Below are 24,244 nucleotides of genomic sequence, written 5' to 3' on the forward strand. Positions count from 1 at the left end.
GATCTTAAAAAGTCTCAATCAGAGATCTTCTTTATAATACATCGGAATCAGGAGAACTTCATGATGACTCCCAGGACTTTCATAATAACTCAATCGGGAGATCTTCATAATAACTCCGTCAGGAGATCTTCATAATGACTCCATCAGGAGATCTTCATAATAACTCCGTCAGGAGATCTTCATAATGACTCCATCAGAAGATCTTCATAATAACTCCGTCAGGAGATCTTGTTTATAAATACATCGGGATATTTTCATAACAAACTATCGGGAGATCTTCATAATAAATACAGGATATCTCATATTAACTCCATCGGTAGGTTCAAAAATATCTCAATCAGGAAACCTTCTTTATAACTACATCGGGATATCATATTTTTTTACAATTTTATTTTTTTCATGATGACTCCATCAGGATTTCATAATAACTCAATCGGGAGATCTTCATAATAACTCCATCAGGAGATCTTCATAATGACTCCATCAGGAGATCTTCATAATACTGTTACTCCGTCAGGAGATCTTCATATAATGACTCCATCAGGAGATCTTCATAATAACTCCATCGGGAGATCTTCATAATAACTCCGTCAGGAGATCTTGTTTATAAATACATCGGGAGATCTTCATAATAACTATATCGGGAGATCTTCATAATAAATACAGGATATCCATATTAACTCCATCGGTAGATTTTCATAATAACTCAATCAGAAGATCTTCTTTATAACTACATCGGTATATCATTTTTTTAAATGTTATTTTTTTATAATTCAATTTTGCTTGTTACAAGCGTTTTCATTTGCTTAAAAATTTACTTTATCAGCCCATAAAGGTACTTGGTACACAACATATACACCTTTTCACACACCATCATACAATTGCACACCATCTCGCACACCTACATACACACATGAACATATAGACATATGATACAAATACAGATAGAAAGACATACAATAGAGACAGGCACAGAGACAGATAGACAGAAAGATTAAAAAAAAGAGGAAAAGAGAGAGATGGGGGATGGGTAAATTATTATCATTATATACCACTAAAAATATAAGTAAAAAAAACAAATATTGTTTCAAAGCCCACGAGACAAAATATGTCAGAACATATGAGCGAGAGAAACAGAGAGGAGAAAGAAAATAAATTAATTATACATTTAATATATCAAAACAAGTTTCTCCCAATTTTGCCATTCCTTTCGAAATTTCACAACGTAAACATTACCTTTGTTATAAGCCAAACATTTTTGAACATTATGATAGTCTTGAATAGCAGAATCTAAATTTAAAGATTTGTGATGACAACGTATAATATATATACAGTGTTTCACTATAATGAGTATTTCATTATCAATTCTACTGTTTACATTTTGAAGGAGAAGTTAAAAAAGGAAAGATTCTTTATTGAAACCAAAAGGAATAAAAAGAGTGTCTAAAAGAGTTTTCGAGACATTCCCAAAGCAAGTGTGTAATAGTCTCATATTCCGAGTTGCACTATTTAAATGTTCTTTACATATAGAAAAGCAATACACATAACTTCATACCGCATACATATATATATATATATATATATATATACCAACGCCCGACGTGCACATACCAAAGACTTTGATCTAAATGTATTACGGCAAAAATCGTGGCAAGGGAGGTTACTCGTATATCTTTGACACAACACGTTAATCATATCTACTATAATGTGTTTATATGGCAACTAGAAACCTGGTTTAGCTAATTTGTATTATTACATACATGTATATCCTAAGTCAATTACTGAGTATTGAGTATCTGTTTCTCTGTTTATTTTCCCGTATTTTTGTTGAATAAAAAGTTAAATATGATTATAGACGATTGGCCTTCAAAAAAAAGAAATAACATAATTATATAATTATTTGAAATCACGAAAACATGTACGACCGTTATTGACTTGAGCAAGTTATAAGATTCCTGATATATACAGTTGATACACACTGTGGAACAGTGTTTATTAAAAGCCCACAACCCTTTCGAAACAACTTTTAATTTCTAAAATGGAAATTTAAAACGGAATCAATAATTTTGTAGTAATAATAAAGTGATTTACTTACCGATACTAACATACTTATCATCACCTTATGAACAGTTTAAGTAGAATAAATAAAATATTAAAGGGACAATTCAGTCTATGAGAACATTAAAATGTACATATATCGGAAAAACAGTTCTAATGGAAATTAGATTATTCGGTTTTACTGTGATATACTTGAAAGCCCATGGTTGTGACATGTGTGTAGATGTTCAAACTCGCTCGCTGTCCGCCATTACACATTGTGGTCGAACTTCTTGTATGCCGAACCCTGTCCTTTGCTCGTAGAGTAATGCAACTTTTGTCTAGAACTGCTCAAATCGATCTGACAGTAGTGTGTTTACCTTATTAGGTAAATTGTCTTGTCTAAAAATCATTTCATCACCTTTTCAGTGGTTATGTAGTTTATTTGTTTAACGTGCGTAACTTTGGATCGGGTATGGGTACAGCGTCCATATTGTACCTGCTTAATCTTATTGATCAACGATTTGATATTTCAACAATATTAATTAAAATACTAAACAATGACGCGGAATTTGTCAATATTTTATGTTGTATGTTTCATAAGAAATGTAGAACAATACATTTAGGCCATATTTTGCTTCTTGGTTATGTAAAAGAATTAGCCTGAGTGAATTGTCCCTTTAATTTTAATAATGCGGGTCGTTTTATGTTTCTCGCCGTCGTCCTAAATACCGCGCGGTAGTTGACTATCACTGCCCCAAACGGCAAAATAGCGAAAAGAAACTCCACTGTTATCGCAGGAAATCTTGCATTGGTTTGGTGTTGTAACCTCGTCTTAAGATATTTTCTTTTGTTCTTAATGATTTTAAGAAACCATAATTTTTTTCTCCGGAAAGGTAGTGGGCTTTTAACTGTATAACTCATGAACCTTATAAAATGCTCAAGTATTGAGGTTGGTGTATAAGACGTTTGTAGCGAATTCCATATAGTACATGTATTGTGCATGTGTTAAAATGTAGAGCAACACTAGACGCTCGCCGACAGATGGCCGCTTATGAATAAACATGAATGTTGAAGTGCATAATAGCTGTTAGGATATTAGTTCAAAAAATACACGGTTTCTAGTGTTGAATGGCAAATAACAGATGTCACAAAGAGCTTAAAATACCAAAAGGAATAATGAAGGTCATAAATGTTTAGACTGAATTCTTTGCGCAATGGTCGACTAAGTGCAATGTGTAACACAATTGAGAGCTACGCCGAAAACAAAGAAGTTGATTCACGTATTTTAAGAGGTTTCTAGACGATTTTTTCTCTAATTCCATAGAAAATACTAAAGGGCATTGCAAGGTTGTAAAAGAATAAATAAAATCATCTACAAATATTGTTATTACTTTGCCAGACCTTTTACGGTATATTCACCGTACTCCGGTTCTGAATTTATTGATTTGATTTTAAGCGTTTTCGAGACCTAGATCGTAATAATTTGTGCGAAAAAACTCAAACTGGGAAGCCAGGACTCGCATTTTCTTGAATGGTGGAAACTGTTTTAACGACCACACCTAAACAGAACAGAGTTATAGTTCTTTCAAAAAGGTGAGTAAATATGTGGCTAGTTATTTTCTCTGGTTAACACGAAGAGAATTTGTTGAATAACGACATGGGGAAAAGCGCCCTCTCCCACACTCTCAGTAACGTTAGGCACCTAATGTAACTGGTTTTGTGTGGATTCAGGCTAGGGACTAGCCACCGGGACCGCAGAATTAACGAAAAGGGTGGAAAGCTCCCCGAGACATAACTGCTATTCCACCTAGCTTTAGGGGCTAAAAGCATAAAACCTCACGTTCCTCATACATTTTAGTATATAATTTTTCCTACCGATTTTTGGTCTTGACCCCTTAACGTCTATGGGCACTCTGTTGGGTCCATAATTTTGTAATATGACTGAAGGCAATGCCTTAAAGGGCGCAGCCAGATGTTTCAGTAACTATGAATTATGCAATTATACATGGGTTCGCGAAGAGAACGTTACAGGAACGTTGTAGGACTTTGTTTGTGAAGAGAAAGTAACAGGAACGTTGCATGAAACTGGTTGGCGCAGAGGACGTTACATGAACGTTGTAGGAATTTGTTCGCGAAGAGAACGTTACTGGAACGTTGTAGGAATTATTGTTCGTGAAGAGAATGTTACTGGAACGTTGTAGATATGGGTTAGAGAAGAGAGCGTTGCAAGAACGTTGCAGGAAATGGTTCGCGAGGAGACGTTACAGCAATGTTGTAGGAATTGGTTGGCAAACTTAAGGAGGACGTTACTTGAACGTTGTAGGGGACGTTGCATGCATTGGTTCGCGAGAAAGAATCGTTGCAGGAATCGCTTCTGTTTGGGCTCATGTTAACTTTAGTCCAGTAATATCATGCGTCGATGTTGAGAAACTGGTGATGGGCAATGTCGACATACACGACGTAATGAACAAAAGTGTTTCGTGGTGCTATATACAGGCCTACCTCGAATAAGTAATGTTAACTTGTAGAAACGTACCTGGCCTACTGTACCATTCTAAAGATGACAATAATATCCGTTGAGAAGCCTCTGTTGTACTTCATTGCAGTCATCATGACTTCACATCAATCATATAGTGACGTAGTCGACTTCAAAGCTAAATATGTCATTTAAAAATGGCCGCCAATTCACAAATAGCCTCCCCGATAAATCAATAGGCTCGAAGGAATACTTTACAATACGATCATTCTGTTTGCTTATAGGTTCACAATGCAATACGGCCTTATGTATGTGTATACACAGTCATTTAGTAGCTATTTGTGTAAATTTAACTATTGGCGATTTAACACTGAACGTTCAATGATCGTGATCTGGTGCAGTAGAACGCTTTGTCGCCGGGATTAAGACATAATTTGCCCTGATTTTCAACCAAAGGTGGATAAGTGGAATTGGTACTACTGACTTCGTGAACTCACGATATCTTCCAGCTCATTAATTCCACGCCGCTTATAAGTATTGGTCGACAAAGCGTGTTAACACATTGATAAGTAAACCTCGATATAAAAAAAATGCACCGAGTTCACTCAACCTCTTGAGAGACTTGTGTTAATGCATTTTACCGTCCAAGCATCTAAATAAGCTCCAAAAAGTCAGTCGCAATCTCGAAATCATTTCACGGTTACTTAGAATACAATATACAATGTCAACGGCGTGAACTGAGGAACACTTGGAACTGAAACTCGATCTGTAATTAGTATTGATTGAAGGAACAGGTAAATATTGGAGACACAGCAGTAGTGACGTAATGGGCACGAGGACATTAAGGACAGCATGAATTGTTAATAAGATACTGTGATAATAACCGGGACGAAGGTGTGTAGTGTATTAAACCTGGATTATAATTATTGACCCGCACTGCTTGTCAGCGTCCTCCCTCAGTGTGTGATGTATTAGATCGACAATCTGATTTATCGACGTGTATTAGAACCTGACGGATGTTGTAGCAGCTGTATACAAAAGGGTAGACGGCTGGGGACACTACCCAGTGTACGTACACATGCGTGTATTGTTGTATAGCTATATATGGCTGGTTTACAATACTGGACAGAGGGATATTTACGTGTTTACCCACTGTAAGTATATCTATATATATTTTTGACCCATATTTTACTGCTGATACAAAAACTATGGTCATTTTTTCAATAATATTAAAGACATATATAATGTATGTTCAGAATGGAATATAGTATGTGTATCTATTTCACAATACAAGGGAAGCCTGAGGAAATGACTTCATGTCCATGACTTTACATAAAAATAGGCGTAACATATGCGGTATATTTCTAGTTGTGTTTCCTATACCTATTTTTATAGAAACATTTTATAACCCAAACTTATGCAAATATGGACGAAGAAAAATATAATTATAACTTGTATTGGATTTTATATAATAGATAAAAACCCAAAACAAAAATCTGTATAGACTAGCAGTACATTAGGCGCTGTAGGTCTATCACGGTCGTGCTTCGTATTTAATTTATCCTTAATATTGATTTATATTATTGCCAATGGCCTGTAATATACTTTGATCGATACCAGTATCTTATACGGCCATCAATAGCTAGCTATATATAGTATACGCGTCACGTACGTGGCTCTAACCCTGACATTATATATATATACTAGCGTGTTTAGTACGTATTCGGAGAATGAGTCGTGTAGGCGGTAAACCGATCATTTAATACAAGTGTAGCTACATAGTGCGTATTCAGATTAGATAGACTACAAAATACTCAACGCTTGTTTCGGGACCAATACCTCTATGATTGTCTTAATTGGGTGTCGGGGTTAGATGAAACTCTGACTAACCCTTTACCAGATTACATGTGCCATAATGTCTAAATCTGGTGTCAGAGCTAGAGGAAACTTAGCAACGCCAGCCCACAAACATATATGTATGCCAGAATTCCTAAATCTGTCAAGAACTAGAGGAACTTTCAATTTGATATGAGATACCCCTAGGAAATTATTGGTAAGATTTTGGAGCTAAATTGAATTGTGCCTCTTGATATGATGATCAGATTGTTCGAAATTTTAAGTTTGGAGCCCAAACTATGAAAAACGTCTGCTCAACTTAGTGCAATACAAATAATGTATCTGTCAGAACGTCAAAGTCTGGTGTTGTGGACAGAGAAACCAGTCTCATTGTGGGGTGACGGTCATATAATTGTATACATATGCCGACACGATCTAGTAGACTTCAGGAATGTAGCGAACTGATTCATCTAGACTTCTAAACATTGAATGTGAAAGTAATACTTATGTACGATTTGTTTTCTCGTGGGACAATAACTACCCCGAAGTTACATTGTAGATCATGATTAATGCGATTATTTAAAAGTGTTCCACGTATACATCTACCTCACCAGTCAATAGTCACCCTACCCAGGGAGACTGTAGTAATGTATGTGTGTACCACATGTATTCACCTGAAATATAAAATGTCCCCATAGCTTATCGCTATCACATTACGTCCATCACCTTTCAAAGCCATTGACCGGAACATTCCCTAGGTCTGAAGGTAGCAAGCCGCCTTTTCTTTGTGGATGTCGCTGACTTCTTTTTGAAACATCAAATTAACTGGACACTTAAGAATGTCGCTGACCTTTATTTGAAACGCAAGATAAACTCGACAGTCGACACTATACATAAAACGTTTTATGTTATATGTTAGAAAGAAAGGTTTATATAATGTCTTTAAACATACAGTGTATTTTGATATTAAAGTTTCCTGTATCTCGTGATATATGATTTAATCCTTGATGTTCGATGTCCGGTTAAATAATCATTTCGAAGAGGGACATAAAAAGAAACACATGTGCCTAGTCCGCTAAACCTGCCTATATTATTAGGCTTTTTTATTTTTTATTTTTATTTTTTTTTTTTTTTGCCTAATATATAGTCAGCTCGCGGTACCTCTTAAAAATGTGAAATCGTAGGCCAGATTTGGCCTACGCTACGTCAGCGGCATATTTCTAATATATCGTCCATGCAATGCCGGGAAAACGTACACATACCTTTATATTAGGATCTTATGTACTCCTTTGCCCCCATGTTACATCCCATTTATGAAATTAAACAACTGTGTACAATGAAATACTTCCGAGACCCTTCTATTTCACACATTTGTAATGGCCGCCGTATACACATTTAGTAGAGCAAACGGCAGCCAATCAACTTCGCTTCCGGTTTTATTTTTAAAAAACCACGTGTAGTTGAAAGATAAACAAAATGCTAGCCAGTTAGAGTTTTTAAAGTAAAATCATGGTCGACATACACGACATGTTGTCAAATATTCAAATTGAACACGACTATTGCTGGTACCGCATCACTTTCGCGATATTCACGTTGCATATACATGTAGCATATACACGGTAGAATTTTGTTTATCTTTCAACTACACGTGGTTTTTTTAAAAATTAAACCGGAAGCGAAGTTGATTGGGCTGCCGTTTGCTCTGTACTAAATGTGTATACGGCGGCCATTACAAATGTGTGAAATAGAAGGGTCTCGGAAGTATTTCATTGTACACAGTTGTTTAATTTCATAAATGGGATGTAACATGGGGGCAAAGGAGTACATAAGATCCTAATATAAAGGTATGTGTACGTTTTCCCGGCATTGCATGGACGATATATTAGAAATATGCCGCTGACGTAGCGTAGGCCAAATCTGGCCTACGATTTCAAATTTTTAAGAGGTACCGCGAGCTGACTATATATTAGGCAAAAAAAATAAAAAAAGCCTAATAATATAGGCATTTTTACATAAAAAGAAACACATGTGCCATGCTTATCTGGAATTCAGGAAGTATCTTGTTAATCCTCTTAAATGTTCTGACACGGAAAATCCGGAAATTATTGCCAGAAACAAGTGTGTTTTGATTATAAATTATATATGTTCGTTTGAGATGGTTGAATTACAACATAATCTGAATTAATTTATGTGTTTTTGACCCTGATATAAAAGTAAAAGTTACACATTATTTTTTCTGAAAAATCTGTACCTTTTTCTCATAGACCATTAGAATCTTACATGGGTCTGTCAAATGGACAGGGATACGTGTATCTCAACCCGAGTGAAAGATTTTGGCTTGACAGCCCAAGGCTTGCCCAGGGTTGTTGGCCAAAATCTGTCACGAAGGCTGATATATCCCTGTCCACATGACAGATCCATGCTTGATTATTTTTCTCCCATATTTTAAAGATAAATCAAAAAAATTAATGGCGTCCTCGACAGCAGTTTCCGCATGTATTGATGACGTCATCGTCAAACGCGTGTGAACTGTCTTTTTCCTTCCCACGATAAAGAATAAATAGTTACGTTTTTCCTAACAACCGCTGGATAACCCTGTCAGGTATGGGAGAAGGATTTGCACCTACATTTGTACACCCTTTGAACGTCATGACCACGTTACCCGGCCTTCTGCCCTTCTAGATCTACATCCTGATCTACCAGAGTCGCATCCCTTTGTTTGATGGAGCGAAACAATGGGAAGTAACTCTGAGAGATAAGAAAAATCTTTCGCATGGTAATCATTTATTTACGTATTCTGACATGATGCAGCCAAAGTATCATCTCGGAATATTTAACTTGTCAATATTCACTGATTGTGTAACAAATAAATCGAACAATAGTTAAACCTCATAATATCGTAGTTAAAGTGACCGACAGAAAAACTTCGAAACATCGAGACTTCGAATTATTCATGGTTGGCATTAGACCGATGACCGATGTTTTTTACCATGACCAAGTGTGGCAGTTGTGTACATGTCAACTCTGTCCCGACAAATTTCTATAATCATTGAATTTACTACAAATAAAACAAATCGTAAAATCAATCAAGTGTATTGTTATCGTTAACATTACGTTATATAATACTAGTGAAACATCTGAAATACACAATTACCAGTACGTGCGTACTAACCCATATATACTCCGACCGCTCGTGTTACCTCTAGAGTTTCACGTGAACTCGCCCTTAACATTCGGTAAACCTCTGCCGATTCGTTCGATGTAGAGTACCGTAATCGGCCGAGGTTTGCCGAAAGTTAGATGTAGGGTATGTTTGGCATGTTAGATAATTCAGAACCATTTTAGCTCTTCTTTAAACACTGCATTTTAGCATATTGCAGGGCTTGTTATAGCAGAAACATATATAAATAGAGATTGGAAACTCCTTCTTTGTCATTGTTGACAGGCAGAGGGACCTCCGGTTTATAGGCCTTGGCTAACTTCTTTTAAGTAAATTGTTTAAACATGGTATTTTTGCATCAACACTGAGTTTAAACATTATATCATGGTTTGATGTGATCAGTTTTCCCGATTGATGTTATAATCCCTCGCTTTCTCCGAAACGGGTAATATTAATTTGGGTTTGTCCGTCTGTCCTTGCGTCTGTCGGTCCGTCTGCCTGTAACACTTCGATTCGTTTCCGTGCAATAACTGTAACAAATGTCAACTGATTTTCTTCAAACTTTGTGATAAGGTTAAATGCCTTAAAAGCTCGGCAAAGTTCGATCGCGACTGTCGATGGACCTTATTTAGCGGAATTATGGCCCTTTGAATTACTAAAAACGTCATTTTCTGTCATTTCCGTGCAATAAGTATAACAATTTAATGAAAACAGATTTTCTTCAAACTTAGTAACAAGGTTAAATGCATTAAGGACTCGGCCAAGTTGTTAAAACTTATATTGTTAAAACTTGGTAACCTGATGCCTTAAGGACTTAGCCAAGTTCGATCGCCACTTTTGGCAGATCTTAATTAGCAGAGTTATGGCCCTTTGATTTAATAAAAAAAAGTCATTTTCTGCCACTTCCGTACAATAACTCTAATAAATATTAAACGATTCTTTAAACTCGGTAACAAGGTCAAATACCTTAAGGGCTTGGCCAAGTTCGATTGCCACTTTTGGCTGACATTATGTAGTGGAGTTATGGCCATTTGATGTACTAAAAACGTAATTTTCTGTCATTTCCTTTGCAATAATTGTGACAAATGTAAACCGATTTTCTGAAAAGTTAGTATCGAAGTTAAATGCCTTAAGAGCTCAGCCGAGTTTAAAAGTCACTTTCAGCGGACATTATTTTACACATCTTACTTCCGAATAAGACTTCAGTTTATTTTTTCATGTTTCAACCAAGGTTAAACCTAACCTCAATAATGTTTACCTACAATATGTCCTGAAAGGGGGGATGGAAATTCTACGAATTTGCTTGTTTAATATGATTTTTGAAAGCACGAAAATAAGCAATTTTACCTGGAAAATCAGGCATTTTGTTTTATTATTAAATAAGTTAAAATATTATTTTTCTATCCAAAATCGTACTCAAACCATCTGATAATTACTGAACTTTTACAAGATATCAAAGTTATTCTTTTATATTCAATGATTTCAGAGTTTATCTAAAAAACCTAAGCACATACAGAGGTACATTTGCCGATCGTAAAATTGGAGGAGTTGCCATTCTCTATGTATATATGTTTCTGATTATAGTGTCATATTTCGATTTAATAATTTTGATGTTTATACATTTGTATATAGCGACTCCTCAGACAATACCAGACAATGCTATTTGTTGTGAAGGGAACTCGATTCCCCTGATATATAAATTTAAACCAACACAAAGGACATTCGATGGATATGATGACAATGTGTTTATTCATAACCTTCAGTGACGTTCTGGACGTCCTTCAGTGCCGTGTACAAGTCGTGCTTAATTAGCCTTCAAACAAACATGCTTGGCTTTGAATATTATAGTAGCATTATGACGATGTCTCGTGTGTTCTAACATTTAGATGTTTTTGCAAGGTTGGCGCTACCGCATGAACACTGTATAACAACACCATGCATAATTTATACGTGCGTGCGACCTACATTTCATTAGTCACAAAATGTGTTTTAGGGAAGATATCGTGTGCTTTCTAGTTGTATAATGACATTCAGACCTAGAGTTATTTCCCTTTCTTTCACTTGTCTGTATGATATTACGACAATGTAGCAGACGACAAGGCTGAGAATAATTATTTTCATTTGTTACTTTGTACTTGTGATTTCATATGTTGCTCGAAAATCTAGTATTCACTCGACTTTTGATATCACATTGTACCTTTAAACATACTAAGGTCAACAAAAGTAAATATTTCAATGAAATATTTAAGGATTAACTTGAATAGATTTTTTATGTTATGGAGAGGCGGTTTATGATGAGAGTACACTCAGATTTTTGTGTTACATCTCCATAACATAAAACATCTGTTCAAATTAATCTTTGTTATTCAATTTACTAAAGATAATCTCTTCAATACTCAAAATTCATTTGGGGACTCTTTTGTCTATGAAATCTTTACGCCATCATCTCAGCCAATCAGAAGCAACGTCACAAACGGCGACGACATTTTTTCCTTTATTGGCTGATAAAGTAAACTTTTAGTCAATGAAAATGCTTGTAACAAGGAAAGTTGAATAATATGTATATTTTTTTTCAATTTCAGAAATGAATGAATGGATGGATGATTGCACATTTAACCGGAAGTGTTCAACCGGAAGTGTTCAACCGGAAACAGGTTCCTGGCACCGAAAGTGTCTATACTAGAATGATTCACATTGATGTTATATAACAACAATTGTGCCATCGTGGAATGTAGAGTATTGACGAAACCCTCATTCGCAACGGAAAGGGAGGTAACTTTTGATGAGGGTTTTAACTCGCTACAAGTATGTTCAGATCCGAGTGTTTCGTCCGTTACGAAGAACAAGACGTACGTTCTGTCTTGTCTTATTTACAGCGTTTCTCTTCGGACTGTTTACATTTTTACTGGAAATATTCAACACAACAGACAGGTACCGGACGTTTTCAATGGTGCCGTACAGCGGTAACTTAAGTGAACTGAGACAATCATTTGTGACTAGAGAGCCAGAAATTGTGCCGAAAATTCATCAACGCGCCATAACAGTCCCTCCAACAAATTACAACCACACTAAAACTATTCTCGGACGTCATAAGCCATTAATTACACTACATTCATCGACAAATATAACGCATAAAGTTCACGAAGGGAAACTTCCATTTAATTCCACTTTACTTGATAAACGTCCTAGTAAAGTATTGCCTGTGCCTAAAGAGAGTGCTTTAAAAACAAAAAGAAAGTCATTAAACTCCACTTTACTTGAAAAACGCTCTGGTAAATCATTGCAATTGCCTAAACAGAGTGCTCAAAAAACAAAAATCAATTTATCGAGGCCAAAATCTAAGTATTTGTCTTATAAAGAGAATTTCGTATACCCCCTCGACATCAACTTGACGACTTTAGTGAATGCTTCCATGAACGGGATAGAAAATACAAAACACAAGCCCATCAACCCACACGACTTTTGGTACCTTCATAAACCATACAACTGTAACTTCAAGTTAAAAAAGAATGCAAAAAAGAACATGTTGGTGTTAGTAAAATCATATGTAGGAAATATTGCACAGAGAGTAGCGCTCAGGACTCTATGGAATAATACCAAGGATTCTAATATGCGACGGGTATTTATGCTTGGATACCAACGACCACATCAATTGGCCGTGGACAATGAAAGCAGAAAATATCATGATATCATTCAGGAAAATTTTGTCGATGATTACATGAACAATACATTTAAGACCATTATGGCATACAATTGGGCGACGAAATACTGTCGCCGTGCGCATGTCATACTTTTTCTTGACGACGACTATCTCGTAAATATGACCGTCATGGCAGCTCACGTGCGGACCGTATACCAGAACCAAAGCTCAGGATTATATACGGGGACGCTAGCGAAACATGCGCCGCCCTACCGGGACAAAAATGAACGATGGTACCTCACTTACAAACAGTACCCGTATGACGAATTCCCGCCATATGTTGGCGGTGGTGCTTATGTAGTGTCTTTTGACGTGGCCAAAAAATTCAAGTATGCCTTTCCTTATGTGCAATATATGGGCATTGATGATGTATATTTGGGCATTGTGGCCAAAAAGTTAGACATAAAACCTAAAAACGATCCCTATCTTGATAGTCACAGCAAAGTGTCTATAGCGAAGGAATGTTCTCATAATGCTACGGACCTTCTCAAGAGAGTCTGTCCTCTTCGCTTACCTAAAAAAGTGGGTCGGACTATTAGGCGGGTCAGACATAAGCCCGTCAATGCTGCCATCTTTGTTTTATGTTTTGGTCTGGCAATAACTTGTATCGTACTGTTATCTTGTTGTTTATCCGATTAATGCAAACAGATTAAATTATGTTCCTTTTAATGTCTTATAGTAAGTGTTCTTTTTTCATTAATAACAAAATTATTTTCGACGATTTTTATCAATGCAACATTTGCAATAAACATTCTGAGTCATATTTTGTTTCACGCAACACAGTCAGAGACATCCATCGAGACACAGTAAGATGCAGACAAATTTAAAAAAGAAAAAATGAGACCGAGATTATAGAACAGAACTATTGAAGTAAAACATGTACAAATAGATTGATTGTTTCCTTTAAAGATGGTCCACCGCTGACGAATGATATGTTTTCGCTATCAAAAACGGGAATAGACGAATAAGTATTTTCTTCAGCTACAAAAGTTACTTACTTTAACACTATTACCACTATTGAGAAATATGAGCTTCTTATTTCACTTAAAGACAAAGACATAAAATATTAATTTGGGTCCCGAAAAAAAATCTATGGCGCTATGTCCTGTATGGAATGAAGAACTAACTGCTCATGCACCAATTATTTTTTATATGTCCTTTTGTGTTAATTAAACACATATAAACACGATAAACGTATAAAAGTTATTGTTCAAATAATGAGTATCGTTTACACTTCGAGTGTGGTGGGGGAGCATCTGTAAATAACTTGTATTGTTCTTTTCCCGTTATTTATTAACGCAGTATCTGCAAAAGAAAACAGAAAAAAAAACACACATTTTTTCTTCTCGCATAGGCAGGGCTATTTTATGAAATCACTGACAGATTTTAAAATGAAAAGTTGGAAAAAAAGACAGAAACCTAGAAAGAAAGAATTGTTAGAGTTACTCCCCTTAATCTCCGTGTCACTCGTCAGTACAGGAATTCAACAGACATGTAGAAACCGTAGGGAAAGTATAAAAATCATATTCTTTAGAAGTACTAAGTCTTTTTTGAAATATTATACCTTTTCATTTAATACTAAAAGAATGATATTATTCGCATTTTTGCGTTGTGTTGATGTTCCGCAAGGAGAACCTTTCACGCCGAGTGTATTCTCACAGAAAAATACAGTCGTCCCTTATGCAATTTAATCAGGAAATATGATTATTACAGAAAATTGAAACTGGCGTTGATGATGAGAGTGTATTGCATTAAAAATAACCAAATAGAAGAGTAATTCTATGTATAGGTGTTTTCATTCGTGAAGCTTTAATTATTTTCGCAGTATTCGCAGTCAAGTCCCTAAACATTAAACGTTTGCTATTGTATTACTTGTATATTTCCTTCTCTCTTTTTACCGTGAATAGACAAATTCATAATTGTTCAAAATCTGTTTGTGCACCAAATTTTGACTACACCAAAATAAGTATGATTACAGTACATCATTGATATGAGCAAAACAAATAAATCAATGAATATATGACTCTTTATGATTTGATACAGAAATATTTTAAAACATTGATAAAAGACTGAACTGAAATTTTTGATTTTAATAAGAAATCAGAATATGATATCGTTCTTTATGTTTCAAACAAGAATTTTTGATACTTAATTCAAAGTATGGACAATCATAACATAAAACCATGTTTCAAATTTAATCACCCCTGTAATGTCACAATGAACTGTTCCGACCTTTGAATTAGAAGAGTCCAAATGTATTGTAAGGTGTGAATGAGTTGATAATAACTTACTTCTCCATTGTAAATTTGTGTTTCAGAGCATCTACTTCCAGTTTTTGTTCTGAAACAAAGAGAAACAGAAATACAAGTTGTTCTTGGTAACTGCCAAACTCAAACCAGCGTACTTGGGAGGCCTTTGTCCTTTTATTGGTAAAGCATTTCACTCGGGTGAGGTCCAATCACAGGTTTACGACGCGCAAAAAAAACCAACCTAAAAATACTGTATTTTAAGTATTTTTTTTGCGCGTCGTAAACCTGTGGTCCAATATGCTTAAGGAGTTCAGGATGAGATAGAGTTTCGATACAAAACAATGTGTTGGAGTAAAGTCAAATCAATTGAGTCCTTTTCTGATAAAATCAACTACCACTTACATTTTTCTCAAGAATTAATTGGGTTGATCCAAGGGTCGTTTTATAGAACATACTTAGAAGAAGTTTATATGAACATTTCTACACTATTTTCACTCTAAGGGGATATCATTCAAAACTTACGTAGTTCTTTTCGTGATTTTTCACTTTCTAATTTCATGTCAGTGAGGACTTGATTTTGTTCTTCTTTTTCATACTGTAATGTATAAAGTCATAAATTACCATGTAGCTAGATTTAAAGGAATAAACATGAGACAAATTTGCAATAACAAACATCGTTTTAAAACATACTGTATAGCCCGTTATTTTCATGGGTCAATGTTTTCGCGAATTTTACCACAATCTAGTGTGATTGAATTTATGTTCACAAAATCTAGCATGATTGAATTTACGTTTACTTTAAACGCAATTTTGCGAGTTGGCTTCAAGGATATACATTTATACAATCCAACCAATTAAAAATATTTCACAGATAAAAAATTCCCATTCACGTCGATGATCTGGGAAATCTCGACAATATCATCCCCACAAAATACCAGCAATGCAATCAGCTCATTTTGAGTAAAATAAATATGAAAGAAACATCACATTCATTCACCCCTAAAAACACATTTGAACTCCCCTTAAACTAAAGCTGGAACAGTTCATTAGAGAATTTCAGGGGTGAATGAGTTAAAAGACAACATTTAATTTATAGAATTTCTCATCAATATGACTTACGTTTATTTTTAGATTTGTCCTCGTTTCCACGGCGTTGTCATGGAGCTGTTGAAGTTTAGCATGTGCATGGTAACCACGGTAGATCACTTTGGTGATCGTGTAACCAATCGTTTTACTCCTTTCCATTAACTGCACATAATGCTCCAAATTATTCAGCTCGCCTGCCTTCTCCATGAATTCTATATACCTATATTAAAACAAAACTTTAATTAAGTTAAATGAACATCATACTGAATCCTTAATTACAACTAAAACTTCAAATTTTTTTTTTTTTACTAGGTGAATATGAAATAGGACTTGAATCCATAGTGGTATTAATTTGTATGCAAATTCAGACAATTTGGAATTTCAATCTTTGTATTATTGTAACATTATATCAAAATTTATGTTTAAATAATATGCATACTGGTAGTAAGTGAAATGTATTATGATCTTAGGTATTAGGCTTACAAAGGCATATCTGTATAGGCTACTGTAAACCATCTCTCATGCATGTGCAATTTACTTTCGCGGATTTCATGATCCAAATAAATTCGCGAATGTTCATCTTTGCGAATTAACATCTACATCATCTATATTGATATGAACATTCATTCAATTGTTAAATCCGCAAATATAAATCTTCGTGAACTTGTTTTGAAATGGAAATCGCGAAATTTATTAGCCTGGCTCTGATTTCTCGAAACAAAAGTGCAGACTTAAGTCAAACTTAAGTTTTTCTCCTTATGTAACGTATATGAAAACTTTAGACTTGAGTCAGTTAAGTTTGTTTCGAGAAATCAGGGCCTGGAAAGATAGCTGATTTACAGTACAAATTAATTCAATTTTCTATTGTTAGTTCTAAACCGCGTGACCATGTTTGTTCTGACTGCCTTGAAAATTCGACAATCTGTTTTGTCTACACAGGATTACTTCTTTGTCTGATATCATGATTTTATTTTAGTATTATATAATTTATACTTACGTGTACAGTGATGCGAAGGCCACAACATCAGCACACACACAGCTGGAGATAAAAGACAAAAGACAAGAAATTGACATCAATGTTTTTATCAAACATATACAATGAACATCTTAATACATGTGTACTTAAAATCTACTCGGTGAAATAGAACAACCTGCTGTGAAAATGTTCAGTTTTGACACTCTAATACAAACTAGCTTTTTCTACTCCATAAGTCTTTGGTTGCTTACTGGGTTGAAAATAGTTTTATTATTTGTATTATATTCTTTATTTTCTGTGTATGAACAACATTTTTTTTTTTTAATTTTATACGATACTCAATAATCATTTTATTTTCTCTCTGTAACAGTTGATAACAGTGGGGTTTTTTTTGTACGATACACACCACTATCTTATTATCTGTGTATACCTCTATAATACCAATGTACTTACTTAATGAAGTCTGCTATTGGGTCCTTGGTGGCATTCAACTGTGAAAAACAAAAACAAGGAATAATTCAGACCAATAACATATTAATCGGTAACTGCAACTATGAAAACACCGATTTCACAGCGAGTGATTCATTACAATTAATTTAACCAATGTTCCGAAATAAGCGTAATCGATGAGTTTATTTTTCTTTATAAATATTCCTAAATAACATGTAGTTTTTGTTTGTTTGTTTGTTATCAATGATCTCAAATTCTGTATTTGCATATTACAGAGTTATATGCCCTTGCAAGTAGGTATTGTTTGAGATGTCATGTGTTTGCGAGAGTAAACATAATAATACTTTTGGAGAAAATGACATGAATTGCGTCCACAAAAGAATGATGTCACAATGGATACGTACTGCAAAGGGAGCTAACACTGTAATATGTAAAGACGGAATAACTGTTATCAATCTGTTTATTAACCAATCACTCACCATAGTATCAATGTCGTTGATCTCAAAACATAACATGAGTTTCACTTTAATGGCAGCATCATCCTTTAATCTCACCTCGTCAACCTACAGATAGAATGATGACAATGGTTACCTCCCCTTGTTAGGTTACAATGGCTACTTCCCCTTACTTGGTATGTAATAATTACCTCCCTTGTAACGTTAAAATGGTAACCTTCCCTTTAAAGGTTACCTCCCCTTGTAAGGTTACAATGGTTACCTCCCCTTTTGAGGTTAGAATGGTTTTCTCCCCTTACTTGGATTGTTATAATTACCTCCCTTGTAAGGGTAAAATGGTTACATCCCCTTACTTAGTACGTTATAATTACCTCCCTTGTAAGGGTTCAAAGGTTACCTGTCCTTGGTAGTTTGTAATGATAACCTCCCCTTGCTATGTTAAAATGTTTATCTCCCCTTGGAACATTATTATGATAACCTTCTATTAGGGTTACAAGATTACAAAGGTTATCTACCCTTGGTAAATTATATTGATTACCTCCCCTTGTTAGGTTAAAAAGTTTACCACCCAATGTAATGTTGTTATGATCCATAAAAATGGAATTATCACAACAGGAATAGTCAAATCAAATTACATTTACCGGTACATTTCTTGATTTAAACAATCAAATCTGTCTTTAATGACCACCATCACCAGCCCTGTGTGGTCAGTTTGGCCCTGCCATCGAAAATGTTTTTTGAACTCTAATAATACGACCAGCCATCAGAATTTGGGGTCATGTTGCTTCTAAAATTCTTCATTCAAAAAAATGTTGTTTTTTTTGGACGTTAGTGGTTGAAACTTAAATACTATACAAGCCATGTGCTGTATGAAATTGAAGTCCTTAATTTCTAGTTGATGAAAAGCGAGAAAAACATTGTGTACTTATTAACCTGGGAAAGACACATATTTAGTGAAGTGCATTAAATATTCTCAGCCTACATAGAAATCTTTCTCTTACTGTTTATTTTAAATGATTTGAATGCATCTTGTTTAAGCAGTCATTTTTTGTCTGTCCCTTGGGTGTCCACTTTTTACAGGTTAGAATGTCCATTATAAAGCTGATCAAGAATAACACTTGTACAATGTACCTACATTATAATAGAGCTGATCAGGTATAACCTTGAGTACTTCAAACTTCTGAATGCCTGGTATGACACTAGTTTTGTTGTCAGGATCTGTACCATGCCATGAAAATTTGTGCAGCCTGTGGAAAAAAAAACCCAGCTCAGATAAATCAAATTTATTTAGACAACAGCAGTTTTATATATTGATTATTCGAAAAACATTTACATACACTACATTATGAATGTTTTGGACAATAGGTTTCAATTTTTCAAATGATATATTTTTTTTAATGAGGTTTGTTAGTAAAAGAAATAATATCTGGTAATTGTAGAGTGCATAACAATGTTTATCATGAGGTTAAATTTACCTATTTATCTCCCCTTGATATATTTCAATGCCTGACATTCTATGTTCATTACGATAATTCCCATTCCATGCAAAGTAACAATAGTGACCTCGCCTTGTCTGATTAGTGATTACCTCCCCTTCTAATTGCAATGGTAACCTCCCCTTGCCTCTTTTTACAATGGTTACCTCCCCTTGTCTGATTACATGTTAATGCCCCCTTGTCAGATTACAATTGTTTCTTCCCCTTGTCTCATATTACAATGGTTACCTCCCCTTGCCTTTTGTTACAATGGTTACCTCCCCTTGTATGATTACATGTTCACCTCCCCTTGTCTCAAATTACAATGGTTACCTCCTCTTGTATGATTACAGTGATTACCTCCCCTTCTGATTGCAATGGTTACCTCCCCTTCTGATTACAGTGACAGGAATCAATCTAGCTCTGATTTATTACCGTTTATTGGTAAAATTCCCCTCAAGGAATGAATTCCCCTCTGGCCTAAATTCCCCTGAAGACTTAAAAATTCCCCATTTGGAGCTAAAAAATGACCGTTTTTGTAACACAATTTCCCCTGTGACTTCCTTTTCATTAATTTTTTTTTAATTTTGTTTGCAAATTTCATGTTTATCTTACAGCTACTGCATATTTTATGATAAACTCAATTTTTTCATTATTGAGCTTAAAATTTTGCTTTACTAAATCTAAAAATAAAATTGGTTGTTTTGCAGTACTTTTTCATCAAAATGAATATAATTTTGGACCAAAATAAAAAAAGATTCAAATTCCCCTTTATTTCGCCAAACTTTTGCCCTATTTTGAAAAAGGGTAGTTTCCCCCAAAGCCTAGATTGATCCCTGAGTGATGACCTCCCCTTCTTATTGTGATGGTTACATATCCTTGTCTCATGTAACACTAGTTACTTCCCCTTTTTATAGCTTTTATTGATGATCTCCCCTTACAGCCAAACAACTCCCAGCACTAAATCCAAATCAGAGGTTGATGTGTTTAGATATACTTACCATTCGTTGGCCTGTGGGGTGAAGAGCGTCGGACCAAACTGGATGTATCTGGTTACTTCTTTCGACATTTCCTCTCTCCTATACACGACCAAGGCCTCATTAGCATCCAGAGACCTCATGTTGAGGATAGTGATAGAATTGTGTGCAATTGGATTCTTAAACATCACACATGGCCTGTCAACATACAATGTAATATTTTGGAGATTTGTTCACAGTTTTCCAACCTCAATAAAATTGTTCTTTTAGTAACATTGTAATTCTCAAGAAGTGAGAGAGTTAGAGGGAAAAAATGCACGGCCAAAGAGGGACTCATACACGAGACCCTCCAAACACTAGCCAGAATGCTCTGCCAAATGAGTTACATGGTAATTGGAGATAAAAAGATCAGGTTTGAGCCCCTGTCAGGTTGCTGTAGTAATATACATTGCACAGACCCTTTCTTGTATTCGGAGGTCCAGGGTTTGAGAACCGTCAGATTGCCGTAGAGATTATAATTAACTAACCCTTTCTTGTGTTCGGAGGTCCGGGGTTTGAGCCCCAGTCAGGTTGCTGTAGAGATTATAATTAACTAACCCTTTCTTGTGTTCGAAGGTCCGGGGTTTGAGCCCCAGTCAGGTTGCTGTAGAGATTATAATTAACTAACCCTTTCTTGTGTTCGGAGGTCCGGGGTTTGAGCCCCAGTCAGGTTGCTGTAGAGATTATAATTATCTAACCCTTTCTTGTGTTCGAAGGTCCGGGGTTTGAGCCCTGGTCAGGTTGCTATAGCGATTTACTAACCCTTTCTTGTGTTCTAAGGTCCGAGGTTTGAGCCCCGGTCAGGTTTCTATAGTAATTTACTAACCCTTTCTTGTGTTCAGAGGTGCGGGGTTTGAGCCCCGGTCAGGTTGCTATAGCGATTTACTAACCCTTTCTTGTGTTCCATGCGTCCATCTTTATAACACACTACTAGGTACTGTTTCTGGTCAGCTGCGTACCTCGTCAGCTTCTGAAACTTCTCTCGCCATAGGAATAACTGAAACAGTACATAAATAGTATCTCCAGCCTCCAGGAACTAGGAATAACAGTATAAACCCATATATCACAGTTGAAGTACAATATTCTCTCTCAAACACTTTCTTGTTTTACAAAGTTTCCAAATCCTTCAAAATGCTTCAGGTATTGCAGCAAAATAACATATGAATTGAAATGTTTCCATCCTATGTTATTTTCCAAAGATAAACAGTGTTTATGCTAAAACATCACAAGTAACAATGATAAGCGACGAATAGTGCCTCAGTTGGACTGTTAAAATTTTGCTCATGCACTTTTTCCCGCATTGCAATTCCTGAAAGTTGACAGATATGCAATTGATAAGAATTCAGAAAAAATGTGGCATTCAGCTTTCATGTTGTGACACAAACCAGCTGACCCCGATTTTCCGAACAAAAATTATTGAATATAACGCTTTAGTCAAAACTTCAGTTTTCTGCTTATGTCTTATGTGAATATTTCCACTTAAAAGTCTGTTTATGAATTCAGTTTGTTTTGAGGAAGAGGATTGTTCTAGTAGAAACATAGCACACTAAAAGCCAGCTGATAAATGGTTGTTTACATAATTTGACTTCCAATCACCAGTAACAAAGCATCGCCGGAAAGCCACATTTGATCGCGTCGTGTAGGTAATAAAGATCACTTACCCTTTTTGGTCCATCCTCTATCCGAGCAGATCCTTCATGATTGTATACCAACGCCTAAAACACAAATACATGTGGTGTCAAAGTTCAACAGAATAAATTATCTTATTTAAACTGAACAGTCGGGCAAGGATGGCTAAAGTCGGTAAAAATGGTGTGAATGTATCCAGTATAATTTCTTATGAAATAGAAAAATAAAATCTCTCGTGAAAATCTGTCTGCGTATGAAGAAATTAATTTAAAGTATTGGAATCCTAAAACGTCCTCCCGGCTGACTATGTCCGTGGTTACATTTCCACGCAGCCTCGCTTTCAATGCTTTCAACTTTTCTTTACTTCAATGGTCAGAACTGGGAAACGTAAGCAGAACTTGACCGTCGTATTAATATGTGAGAACTTTTGGAAGGCCAATGAACGCATTTAGACTGGTTTTCTTTGCACGACTATTCACTTTTACTGGATTCCAATTCCAATTACTACCGAGTGGTAGTATTTAGTCTTTCTTCCTTAACACCATCATCAAGTGGAAATTAGCAAAGAAATGGTGTCATTTTTCAAATTAAGAGGGTCAAAGTGCCCCTTCCAACATGATCACTGTGCTTGCAATCATGCAAGTATCTTGATTAACAATTTAACCCAATTCGACGATATGTAAGTGTAGGCTAGACGGTAACGTTAGCGTTACTGATGTTATCCTATCACGCTGTTAATAGTTAGGCTTGGTCTATTGACAGCTGATTGACTGAGCTGGTACGAACAATCCTGAAAACAAATCCTTTACAGTATATACATGTAGTAGGGTCTGTTTTGATGTTTTCGTCCTTAACACAATACCTGTTCCCCGACATCCAACGTTTCCCATCCAACAGTCATGTTTTCTTTCGACTGACACTGCACTTTCAACTGACGTCAAGTTTTTGAGTTTTAGTTTGGTCGACCTATTCTTACTTCCGGTTCGGCGCGACTAAATACCCAATACCACCCAATACCACCCAATACTACCCAATACTATCTGTAAATAGCTAATAAACTACTTTTTTGGGACTTCATATAGTCAATACTATTCAACTAAACTATATTTTGCTCGTAAAAATGAGTTTTGTGTAAAAATGTGTTTTAAAGCAAAATATCGCCTAATAGATCTACTGGCCAACGAAACGACTAAATACACAACACATCCCAATACTATATGTAAATCACTAATTAAACATCCTTTTATGACATAATCAATTTATTTATATTAAATTAAAATAAAATTTGTCTTATAAAATGAGTTTTGTGTAAATATGTGTGTTTTAAAGGCCCATTACCTTTCCGGAGCAAAATATAAAGGTTTCGACACCAAACGTATGCAAGATTTCCTGCGTAAATATATGAAAACAGTGGAGAGTCAATTCGCTGTTTTGCCGTCTGGCGCAGTGATAGTCAACTACCGCATTACAACTACGGTATTTAGGACGAAGGCGGGAAACATAATACGACCCGCGTTATAATAATAAACATTTTATTTATTTTAATCAAATCGTTCAGAAGGTGATGATGAATGTAGTATTAACGGTAAGTTAATAATTCTTAAGACTCTACAAAATTATCGATCTTGTTTTACATTCCCATTTTAAAAATTAAAAGCCGTTTCGGAAAGGTAGTGGGCCTTTAAAGCAAAATATC

At 35.4% G+C, this 24,244-nt stretch overlaps 2 protein-coding genes across 3 annotated transcripts; one reads left to right on the forward strand and one right to left on the reverse strand.

Moving 5' to 3' along the window:
* Positions 1–3,495: 3,495 nt before the first annotated feature.
* Positions 3,496–13,883, forward strand: LOC138307290 (lactosylceramide 1,3-N-acetyl-beta-D-glucosaminyltransferase-like). 2 transcript variants are annotated; one of them, XM_069247944.1, is made up of 2 exons: positions 3,496–3,633; positions 12,095–13,883. In XM_069247944.1, exon 2 carries the CDS (start codon positions 12,295–12,297, stop codon positions 13,849–13,851), a length of 1,557 nt encoding a protein of 518 aa, XP_069104045.1. In that variant the 5' UTR covers positions 3,496–3,633; positions 12,095–12,294; the 3' UTR covers positions 13,852–13,883. The 2 variants fall into 2 exon arrangements, with proteins under 2 accessions (XP_069104045.1, XP_069104044.1); XM_069247943.1 differs by lacking the exon at positions 3,496–3,633 and adding an exon at positions 4,879–5,670.
* Positions 13,884–15,459: 1,576 nt separating this feature from the next.
* On the reverse strand, positions 15,460–23,534 carry LOC138307291 (uncharacterized). Its single transcript, XM_069247945.1, has 11 exons — positions 23,411–23,534; positions 22,581–22,634; positions 21,810–21,916; positions 20,905–21,078; positions 19,564–19,675; positions 18,453–18,536; positions 17,977–18,014; positions 17,545–17,586; positions 16,581–16,767; positions 15,984–16,056; positions 15,460–15,552 (listed from the first exon to the last, which is right to left on the reverse strand). Exons 1-11 carry the CDS (start codon positions 23,447–23,449, stop codon positions 15,500–15,502), a joined length of 963 nt encoding a protein of 320 aa, XP_069104046.1. The 5' UTR covers positions 23,450–23,534; the 3' UTR covers positions 15,460–15,499.
* Between the last annotated feature and the right edge of the window lie 710 nt (positions 23,535–24,244).

The sequence above is a fragment of the Argopecten irradians genome, chromosome 14 (genome assembly GCF_041381155.1).
Source record: "Argopecten irradians isolate NY chromosome 14, Ai_NY, whole genome shotgun sequence".
NCBI lineage: Eukaryota > Metazoa > Mollusca > Bivalvia > Pectinida > Pectinidae > Argopecten > Argopecten irradians.

Excerpts from the sequence above, each read along its gene's own strand:
- LOC138307290 (XM_069247944.1), top strand. The coding sequence starts at position 12,295 with ATGAGGGTTTTAACTCGCTACAAGTATGTTCAGATCCGAGTGTTTCGT.
- LOC138307291 (XM_069247945.1), bottom strand. The coding sequence starts at position 23,449 with ATGACTGTTGGATGGGAAACGTTGGATGTCGGGGAACAG. Across the intron at positions 17,587-17,976 it reads CCAATAGCAGACTTCATTAA|CTGTGTGTGTGCTGATGTTG; the intron begins GTAAGTACATTG and ends TTTTATCTCCAG. Across the intron at positions 15,553-15,983 it reads AAAATCACGAAAAGAACTAC|AACAAAAACTGGAAGTAGAT; the intron begins GTAAGTTTTGAA and ends TCTTTGTTTCAG.